Raw genomic sequence first — 12100 nt, 5'->3', positions numbered from 1 at the left:
CACACCCGGAAGCGGTCTTCAGCTGGCCCCGAAACAAAAATATGTACTAGCTAGTTCAGTGAAAATGGATGTCACACTAACTCCAAAACATATATATGAACTAAAATTAAAAAACATAAAAGACTAACAAAGGCCAGAGGCACCTGACTTTGGACAGGCGCAAAAATGTGGCAGGGTTAATCATGTTTTGTGAGATCTCAAACCTCCCCCTATACCTCTAGCCAATGTAGAATAAACAAACACACAGCAATATGCATCGTAAAACTCAGAAATCTAAGTCTTCCACCTTCTAATATATAAACCTTTTAAGTAGATAGTTAACGCCGCCACCGCTGCCGATAAAAATCAATACCACTTTATATAATCCAAAGCATAAAAATTTTATTGTACTTACAGCAAAAATAGAAAAATACATGTATTTTTTCAAAATTATTGAAAATAAATTATCTACATAAATCTTGACACTAAAAATGTATTCAATTCTGTAAATTTACTACAATGTATAGTCATGTATCACTTCAGGATTTAAAATGTTTTACTTGCATGGGAGCTGAACATGAATAAACTGCCTGATAACCTTTGACAGTCAACAGATCTTAAATAAGTGTGTGTAAATATTGAGGTTTACAATTTATAACAGAAAGTAAAGATAAAATAATGAATGATAATTCACTTATATATAGTCACATTAAATATTTTAAATTTCAAGGTTAGACATTTTGTCTCTATTGGTATATAAGAATGAAAGTCATTTAGAAATATATTTATTTTGACACATTTCTTTATTTTCAGTATACATATGGTATACAATTTTTGTAATTGTAACTAAATGGATAGTAATTTACCGTAAGCATTCTGTTCATTCTAATTATTCTTGAGGCTAATGGAACCGTAAAATCTCAATAAAAATCCCTTTAATAAACCTATTGTTTGCATAATGCTGATGTTATTCAGCAATACCATTGAATTCTTTGAATTGTGACCCAGTTAATAACATCACAATTACTGATATATATGTGAAACTACCTATATGTACACAACCTTATATAAGGGGAAATGGACTTCTATAATGTGTAAGTTTAAGTGTACTTAAATATTTATAGGTTTTATTATGAGTAGGAATTGAATATAGCTTGATATCAACTTGAGTTATATAATTTCAATATAATAATAAATTAGCCTTTGTCGAGTTTATTATTACTATTTAAATTAAATAACGAAAAATGATATCAAGTGATATCCAATTCTTACGACTTGTTAAATCTATTTCTCTTACGGTAATCATTGTCTTTGTGTTAAATAGAAAATTTTGTGAATGGTTGATCTATAGCTAGTCATTTGCACATAATAGTATGACGTCATATGTCCTGATCTGGCATCAAACTTTGAAATCAGACATTTTAAAACTTTCTGTAAGCGTCAAAGTGTAATAAAATTTGACAAAAAATTTATTTTCATGTGAAAAGTGTGAGTGATTTGTATATTTTTGAAAAAATCACATATCTTCCTTGCCATGGAGGAAATGTACATCGTTTTGACCTTTGATAGTCATAAATCACGAATAGCCAATGGAAATGTCTGAAAATAGCTTCATGAAGCTGGTTTAGCAAATAAATATTAAAGCATTTTTCAATATCAAGAAATATCTATACAAAAAAGTCATGTAAGAAATAACAGGCCACATGTAATCACAAACGAAACAATAATTGTCATAAATTTTCTTTAATATTTTATTGAAAATAAAACTTTTATATGTGGCAGCCATGAATTATTGTTTACTGCCAAAGAAAATTGAAGACATGTACCAAGTAATGACTTACAATAAAATAAACTGTAATTTAAGTGGGTGAAATTATGTCATCTGTCATGGAAACTGTTGTCATCTTATTTTGTTGTCCCAGCTGTTTAATAATGCAGTACTCCTTTAAAACAGCATGACAGGCCTCAACAATACATTGTACCGATACTTTTACAGGACATGAAGTTATGTCATTTTTGTTAATCTTATTTGGAGAGAGCAAGGGACGCATATTCTTACTTTAAATCTTTATTATATTTTAATCTTAACTGTTGAAATTATCAATTATTTTATGCGTTGATTGCTTGCCCAGTAATACTTATGAAAAGAATGTAGATTTTTTATAAGTTTTAAAGCATGTAGCACCTTTCATATTAAGCACAGAGTTGCACACAGTGTCTATTAAGGACAGAGTTGCACATAGTGTGTATTAAGCACAGAGTTGCACACAGTGTGTACTAAGGACACAATTGCTTTCTGCTTAAAGTGTACCAGTCTTCACATTCATTCTGATCAATTGAAACGTTCTCAATATGATTTCGATCCATGTATTTACATGTAAGATACAGAAATGTAAGTTATAAAAATCCATAATGTAATTGTTTTCACCGTTGAAATACTTATTTATCTTCTTCAAAGATCTTATCTGTTGAACAACACAGAAATTTAGACTTAAAGCTCTTTAACAGTATATGTTTAGTTATCCAAACAATTTGTTCGAGCTATACTGAACAACAAAAATGACTAAGTGCTATTCCAGAAATAATTATGTATGGGGGGTTGGAAGACACTTTTTATTCAACCCACCATGCAAGAAATTTTGATTGATTATTTCATGTAATTGTTAAGGCTATATGTCTAGAATAACCACCACCCATCAAATTTTAATAAAAAATCCTTCCGAACCCCCCTCCCCCTCGCCCACCCAACCCCACCCCACTTACATTCTATTAATTCTGTAAAAGCCATAAAGAAATGTATTAAATTCATTGATTTGTGTTATGTGCACTGAAAAATTTAACAGACATACTCTATTTAAACACCCAGTGGATAGGACTGGTACAGATATACTCTATAAAAACACCCAGTGGATAGGACTGGTACAGACATACTCTATATAAACACCCAGTGGAGAGGACTGGTACAGACATACTCTATATAAACACCCAGTGGATAGGACTGGTACAGACATACTCTATATAAACACCCAGTGGATAGCACTGGTACAGAAATACTCTATATAAACACCAAGTGGATAGGACTGGTACAGATATACTCTATATAAACACCCAGTGGATAGCACTGGTACAGACATACTCTGTATAAACACCCAGTGGATAGCACTGGTACAGAAATACTCTATATAAACACCCAGTGGATAGCACTGGTACAGAAATACTCTATATAAACAACCAGTGGATAGCACTGGTACAGACATACTCTATATAAACACCCAGTAGAGAGGACTGGTACAGACATACTCTATATAAACACCCAGTGGATAGGACTGGTACAGACATATTCTATAAAAACACCCAGTGGTTAGGACTGGTACAGACATACTTTATAAAAAAATCCAGTGGATAGGACTGGTACAGACATACTCTTTATAAACACCCAGTGGATAGCACTGGTACAGACATACTCTATAAAAACACCCAGTGGATAGGACTGGTACAGACATACTCTATATGAACACCCAGTGGATAGCACTGGTACAGACATACTCTATATAAACACCCAGTGGATAGCACTGGTACAGACATACTCTGTATAAACACCCAGTGGATAGGACTGGTACAGATATACTCTATATAAACACTCAGTGGATAGCACTGGTACAGAAATACTCTATATAAACACTAAGTGGATAGCACTGGTACAGACATACTCTGTATAAACACTCAGTGGATAGGACTGGTACAGACATACTCTATATAAACACTCAGTGGATAGCACTGGTACAGACATACTCTATATAAACACTCAGTGGATAGCACTGGTACAGACATACTCTGTATAAACACCCAGTGAATAGCACTGGTACAGACATACTCTGTATAAACACCCAGTGGATATCACTGGTACAGAAGTACTCTATATAAACACCCAGTGGATAGCACTGGTACAGACATACTCTGTATAAACACCCAGTGGATAGCACTGGTACAGACATACTCTATATAAACACCCAGTGGATAGGACTGGTACAGACATACTCTATAAAAACACCCAGTGGATAGAACTGGTACCGACATACTCTATATAAACACTCAGTGGATAGCTCTGGTACAGACATACTCTGTATAAACACCCAGTAAATAGCACTGGTACAGACATACTCTGTATAAACACCCAGTGGATATCACTGGTACAGAAATACTCTTTATAAACACCCAGTGGATAGCACTGGTACAGAAATACTTTGTATAAACACCCAGTGAATAGCACTGGTACAGACATATTCTATATAAACACCCAGTGAATAGCACCGGTACAGAAATACTCTGTATAAACACCCAGTAAATAGCACCGGTACAGACATACTCTGTATAAACACCCAGTGGATAGCACTGATACAGAAATACTCTATATAAACACCCAGTGGATAGCACTGGTACAGACATACTCTGTATAAACACCCAGTGGATAGCACTGGTACAGACATACTCTATATAAACACCCAGTGGAAAGGACTGGTACAGACATACTCTATAAAAACACCCAGTGGATAGAACTGGTACCGACATACTCTATATAAACACTCAGTGGATAGCACTGGTACAGACATACTCTGTATAAACATCCAATGGATAGCACTGGTACAGAAATACTCTATATAAACACTCAGTGGTTAGCACTGGTACAGACATACTCTGTATAAACACCCAGTGGATAGGACTGGTACAGAAATACTCTATATAAACACTCAGTGGATAGCACTGGTACAGAAATACTCTATATAAACACTAAGTGGATAGCACTGGTACAGAAATACTCTATATAAACATCAATTGGAAAGCACTGGTACAGACATACATTGTATAAACATTCAGTGGATAGCACTGGTACAGACATACTCTATATAAACACTCAGTGGATAGCACTGGTACAGACATACTCTGTATAAACATCCAGTGGATAGCACTGGTACAGAAATACTCTATATAAACACTCAGTGGATAGCACTGGTACAGAAATACTCTATATAAACACTCAGTGGATAGCACTGGTACAGAAATACTCTATATAAACAACCAGTGGATAGCACTGGTACAGAAATACTCTATATAAACACTCAGTGGATAACACTGATACAGACATACTCTGTATAAACATCAAGTGGATAGCACTGGTACATAAATACTCTATATAAACACTAAGTGGATAGCACTGATATATAAATACTCTATATAAACACCCAGTGGATAGGACTGGTACAGAAATACTCTATATAAACACTCATTGGATAGCACTGGTACAGAAATACTCTATATGAACACCCAGTAGATAGCACTGGTACAGAAATACAGCTTCTTTTAAATAGGTAACAGCATCAAGTAAAGAAAGGATACAAACTCTTCTGAGATACTGTAGTAATGTTGTTTCTGGACTAGGAGACTCCTCTTCCACCTGTAAAAATAGATTTTACCATACATACATTACTGTGAAATAATCATTAGGTTCAAATGACATTCTGAAAAGTAGAAATAATGACAGACTTTGTCTCAACAAATTCTTAACCTTCTGAATTTGTCTGATACATCTTAAAGGGGCATTAGCTGTCAAATTCATGTCCACCAATTTGACCCAAATTCTCATACATTTATAACATACTAAAATAAATACCCAAATTACAAAAAGTCCAAAAGAAACAATTAACAATGCATGGGCTTGCTTTAATGTTTCAGCATTTCGTACGTATTTTAGACTAGTCCCCATCTAAATATCCATCGAGATGACCTCCCAAGACTGCCTACGGTCATATAACCCGATATAAACATAAATTTAAATACAAATAGATAGCAAGCATGTGCAATCAGATTTGTCTAGGTCTGTTTGATTTCATCAAGTTCATGTTACAGGTTAAAATAAATGTAAATCATTGTTTAACCTGTATAAGAATGCTTTTTGACTGAAATGGTTATTCTTGGTGGCTCCCTTGTTTCATTTTTCAATGTTGACATTCTTTTCTTTTTAACGAATGAATCACATGATGAACACATGGGCACCCATCTCCTCTAAAGGTCAGATTAAAAGGTTGTTTGACTACGGATTCAAATGAGTTGATTTTTTACTAGCAAGTGATATTTTTTTAGCTTATTTTGACGAAATTGAACCAAGCTGACTGTTAATAGCGAAATATTATTTCTTTATTCTGCTTTTATAAATGTTTTAAACAAAAAAAAATCATATTTTATTTTTTGTCGAATTCGTAGCTAACTGCTAACCTGTGTTATAAATTTTTTTCTTGGGACTAAAATTGTTATCGTCTTTAATCAATTCACAAATACAAACTTTTTTTTATTAAAAATTCGTAAGGGTTCCGCAGAACCCAGTGTCTCGCCTACTTTTTCTGTTAATCGCAGGCTCAACAAAAATGAGGAAGTAAATCAATAAAAATATTCCTCTTGATACTATCTTTTGATTGTAAGAAGCTTCTGTCCAAGTTTGGTAAAAATCCAGGATAGTTTATGAATCTAATAAATGTTTAAAAACTTTAACTGCAGACTGAATGTAATGTTAACTGGAAGAAAAAAAAAATTTCCTTCTAGATACTAGCATTTGACCATAAACAAGCTTCTGTCCAAGTTTGGTACAAATCCAAAATAGTATAAGAAAGTTCTTAAAATTTTAAAAACTTTAACCACAGAGTGAATGTGTTGTTTCCTGGCAGAAAATCTAAGTCCATTTAAAAGTAAAATACTGAAAAAAATGGATTTATTTTTTTACAAAATTTCCTTCTAGATACTAGCTTTTGATCATAAACAAGCTTCTGTCCAAGTTTGGTACAAATCCAAAATAGTATAAGAAAGTTATTAAAATTTTAAAAACTTTAATCACAGAGTGAATGTGTTGTTTCCTGGCAGAAAATCTAAGTCCATTTAAAAGTAAAATAAGGAAAAAATGGATTTTTTTTTTTACAAAATTTACTTCTGGATACTATCTTATGATCATAAACAAGCTTCTGTCCAAGTTTGGTAGAAATCCAGGATAGTATAAGAAAGTTATTAAAATTTCAAAAACTTTAACCACAGAGTGAATATTTGTGGATGTCACCGCCGCCGACGACGAACCCGACGACGACAAAGCCGACGGAATGTAGGATCGCTATGTCTCGCTTTTTCGACTAAAGTTGAAGGCTCGACAAAAATACAGGTACAAGAACTTTATTATCTCAACATTGTGCAAGTATTTATCTACATATCTAAGAAATAATTCATGCAAGCCGTTTAGTATTTATCACCCTGTCCCAGGTTAACATGGTTAAAGGAGGGTTTAGTGCTCGCAAACATGTTTAACCCTGCCACTTTCTTTTTGTGCCTCAGAGGCATATTTAGGGGGGGCCAGGGGGCCTGGGCCCCCCTTTTGTCGGAAAAATTGGGTTGATTATATAGGGAATCACTGAAGCATGACTGGAGCACCCGGCCCCCTCTTAGGCAGTCAGTGGGCCCCACTTATGAAAATTTCTGGATCCGCCACTGTTCCTTCAAAATCCAGGAGCCTCTTATTCAGTGGTTGTCCTCAACAAGGTTTATATCTGTCATATTTGTTTTTCATAAATTGTTTTGTTATAGTTTTCTCATTTGAATAGTTTCACATTTTTTTTTTTAATTGTTATGTTTTTTCACAAACATGCTTTGTTTGGAATGCAACATAAAACTCTTCGATTTTGAAGTAAAAAATGTATCAGTTATTTCCCTTGTTTGGTAAATGAGGTCATATGCAGTGATGATGATGGCGATGGTTACTGTACAAGCATAAGTATGACTCAAGGGAATTCCATGTCAATGTGACACATTTATTCCGAGATTTAACCCTTTTACCGCCCCTTCTACAATGTATGTTTTTTTTGGTTTTTTTTTAAATCAATCCCAATCTAATTGTGTAGGTCTATTATCCAGTAATCATGCTAATGATCACTTATTAGAATATTTTACAAATGTTTGATGTATTTAATTATAAAACATGTTCAACGTGTCTGATTGTCAAATAATTTGCTGTTCACACAATATCATATAATGATTTAATTCTGAAGACTCGTGATTAATAATCATGGTAATACTCCATGTACTCCTTTAATTAGTTTTGAATTGAACACCATTATGATTGCTTCAAATTACTTATCAATGAAACTCTAACTTCTTCAGTGTATGTTGCTAAAATATTTTCTATTTTTTATATTTCAGGAATGACTGTAATATTTTTTCTGTCTATGAAGAAATAACATAAAAAATGTGGTACATACTGAATAACCTGAGTATCAGGTTATATATAAGTGTGCACAACATTTTTTAGGTCGGGATCAGAAACCTGAACTTAACTACTATGTTAACCAGACTAGAAGGCGAGAACATCGAAGAGACGAAAGCAAAACTACGAACAGTGGCACATTACATTGACAGAACTAGCAGATTTGATACTGCTGTTCCTCAATCCCAATCTTAACCAGCACATATCCATTTAAAGTACAGAGGGGAAAATACCTTGAGCAAAACGCACAAAGGAGAAAATCTGCACATTGAGACAATTAGTGCCAACAGGCCTTAAGATTGAGGATTGAGGATTGAGGATGGCCATATTAGCCAGACGGTTATGATGAACCTTAAATATGATTGTCCACAGGCACTTGTTTCTATCCATGGGAAGGTCAACTATCCATATGCACTTCTATAACATATGGATAGTCTACCGTCCCATGGATAGAAACAAGTGCCTGTGCTTACATATGGATAGTCTACCTTCCCATGGATAGAAACAAGTGCCTGTGTGATTGTCAAAGAATTGCAGTTGTAACGGAGATGCTGTGAAATAATCTCCCATTGCTAGAAATTGGGATGACTCAAAATGAACTATATCACTGTGCAAGAACGGAATACCAAAGTGAAAATATAAATGAAATTATATTATGATGATTAAAAGACGTTTTTTCCAACTTACTATATATTTTATAGAAAACTTTTCCATTCTTATGGAGGAATTATACCTTATAACCATGATAACTGAACTTGTAAAAAGGATACACTTATCATAGAAATATTTTGTACTGGGTCTCAATTAGACCAGTGGAGCTGTATTTGCTCCACACTCTTTGACTGTGAATTTACTTAGAGGAGCTGAAATAGCTCTGCACTTATTTACTAATTACTTAAATTAACTAAATTTATGTTTTGGTTTCATTGTTCACATGTAAATTTATGTGGAATATTTAATAAAGTATCTGAACATCAGTATTTAGTCTCATTTGCCAGACTGAACATCAGTATTTAGTTTCATTTGCCAGACTGAACATCAGTATTTAGTCTCATTTGCCAGAGCTCAGTCCCAGAGGAACGAACCTATGTCCGACGTTTAATCGACACCAGGGAACGGTGATGTATAGCCACCCGACCCTCCTGTTACATTTTATGGTGACCAATGTGTTATCTGACTTGAAACTTGGTAGTGAGATCCAGATAATGATACTTTGATTTTTACTTAACTCAGTATATGAATTTTATGTATATGTTGTTGTTGATTTTATGTATGAAACTTGATGTTCACATATTTCAGTATTGTTAAATGGAATAAACTTATGGTTTTAATATTTAAATAGAAAAAAAAAAGGAAATGAATAGAAAAATTTGTAGGAAATGTTATAGAATATATGATAAATATATAGAAGTAATATACAGTATACAACTGTTAAGAGACAGAGGAGAATTATATTTGAGAGTTCAATGATTACATACATTACATTTTATAGACACTTGGTTTAGCAATCACAGGAATACGCTTACATTCTCAAAACATGAACTATATATATCACTGTGCAAGAACGGAATACTAAAGTGTAAATATAAATGAAATTATATTATGATGATTTATGGACGTTTTTTCCAACTTACTATATATTTTATAGAAAACTTTGCCATTCTTATGGAGGAATTATACCTTATAACTGGATAGACTTATTATAGAAATATTTTGTACTGGGTCTCAATACACCTTATCGCTATTTAGTCCAATCCGGAAAAAAACAGTCATTTAGACAACTTCCTGTTTGGGTCAACAGGCCGCAAACAAAGGTCATCAGTAACGAGCTGAGGGAGGGAAAAATTTATAGAAAGCGATCAATAGGAAACTTTGATAGATTATGATCCACTTTTTCCAAACTCAAATTATAGTCAAAAAAATATTGTGTTTGAAGTATTTACGATGTTTTAAACAGGTCTCATTAAAAAGTATCATGCATGTTGCATTGTTTAAACAGGGTCCCAGATAGCTTCAACTGGATGAAAAAGTTGTGTAATTTTAGAACTTATCCGGAATGGAATAAATAGCGATTAGGTGTATTAGACCACTGGAGCTGTATTTGCTCCACACTCTCTGACTGTGAATTTACTTAGAAATAGAGGAGCTGAAATAACTCCGCACTTAATATAATTATTAATTACTAATCTGTCCCGCTTGAACTATTGACGTCATCAGAGACATATAATACATATGTCTCTGACGTCATACAACAAATTACACTTTTCCATTGTGGTGTCAGATATTTTGTATTATGACGTCAAAATTTTACGGGAACCAGTGTGATGTCCAGTAATGGCGGACAAATAGCGATAAGGTGTATAGCCGACCCTCCTGTTACACAGTAAATGAGTAAGTTTTACATACAGTACTACCTTTCTTCCATTTATGAAGAAGACAAGAGAATGTTTTCCCATGTTCACCGTATTTTCGTCGTCTCCTTCTTTTCTGTGTCTTCTACTTTTTATAGCACATCAGCTAAGTAGACTTTCAATTGTTTTTACGTAAATGTCCTGAATATTGACCTCTGATCTCTGATAATGGCAAGTTCCGACAACCACTGAAGGGGTAAATTCAGTAAATAAATATACGTCATCAGGGACCGCCCATTTGGGGGAGAGCTTTCTGTATAAAACTGAAGTCATGTGCTCTTCTGATTGGTAGATAATGTTTGTAATAAATATTTTTTGATAGATGGATAAAAACTAGAGTTGAAAAAAAAAAATAAATAAATGCTGAATGTACTAAATATTTTTACTACAGGGTTGAAAAGTAATGGGGGTCAGTGAAGGAATTAAGTGCGAATCTACAGTGTTTGTAAACAAGGCCATGTGAAGGCCCAAAAATGCCGCATGACCCTATGTTTTTATTGTTGCAAATGATAGGGCTACATTTGTACTTTCATGAATGATATATGAAATTTTCTAATTTCTAAAGGTAAATCAGGTATAAATTTAATTCAAGACATAGATTAGCATTACAGTCAATGGGAGATTTTTTACTGAATTTACCCCTATAGGAAAATATGCATTCTGTCACTGTACTTGTCCAAGGCCACACAATAATCACAAAACTTGTTTCCTGTGTATATTAATGCAATGGAAGCATTTTGGAACCATTTGAAGTTGTTTTTTACACAAATTTCTATGTTTAACTCGGCTATCCAAGATGCACTGAGTGTACTGTGAGAGGAAGCATGGGGTATATGGTAAACATCAGTTTTTGTGTCCAGATTGAACGAAACAATAGAAATTACACTTGAGAGTTATGATATCAATGAAAGGCATAAATATTCCCCCCATTTTACAACACATTTTGCACATATTTCTCCTCATAATGTGTAAAATCATATGGAAAATCAGAATTACCTCCCTTTGACAGTGTATTTTTTTTAGCTGTGTTTCACCATGTTAAGTTGTAGAACAAGTTGTAAATAAGCACTTTTCAAATATTTTAACACTTGAATAATCTGACCGCATGAAGATATTCATTTATTTTTACATAACGCATTGCGTTTCTTTATTTAAACAAAATTGTAGATAACTTTTTATGATTACATGCCCTTCATCTATGAAACTAGTGTTGAAATGTTTGTAATTGGATTACTATGTTAAATAATTGCTTTTAAATATTCTAAATTGTTACTTTAATCTTCCAAATGCAAAGTTTGGTCATACCCAGTCATATTTTTTCATATTTGGCACTTTTTTCTACTTCAGTTTTGTCTGTCTAGTTTTGGCGAAGAAACCATCCTGATGTTGGGGTAACAGGAATTTCTGCAGAGTGATT

The 12100-nt window shown here is 33.5% G+C and overlaps 1 protein-coding gene across 1 annotated transcript in view; it reads right to left on the bottom strand.

The window, feature by feature from the left end:
• Positions 1-10872, bottom strand: part of LOC127729338 (xanthine dehydrogenase/oxidase-like) — a 65592-nt gene extending 54720 nt beyond the window's left edge. Inside the window, exons 1-2 of the mRNA XM_052237095.1 lie at positions 10687-10872; positions 5374-5431 (exon numbers count right to left, since the gene is read on the bottom strand). Of these exons, the coding sequence (XP_052093055.1) occupies positions 5374-5431; positions 10687-10728 (100 nt within the window). The 5' untranslated portion in view covers positions 10729-10872. The remainder of the gene's footprint in view (positions 1-5373; positions 5432-10686) is intronic.
• Between the last annotated feature and the right edge of the window lie 1228 nt (positions 10873-12100).

This window comes from Mytilus californianus, unplaced genomic scaffold (genome assembly GCF_021869535.1).
Source record: "Mytilus californianus isolate M0D057914Y unplaced genomic scaffold, xbMytCali1.0.p SCAF_2, whole genome shotgun sequence".
NCBI classification, from domain to species: Eukaryota; Metazoa; Mollusca; class Bivalvia; order Mytilida; family Mytilidae; genus Mytilus; species Mytilus californianus.
The sequence above is the reverse complement of the archived record's forward strand: the minus strand, read 5'-3'. Positions and strand labels throughout refer to the sequence as shown.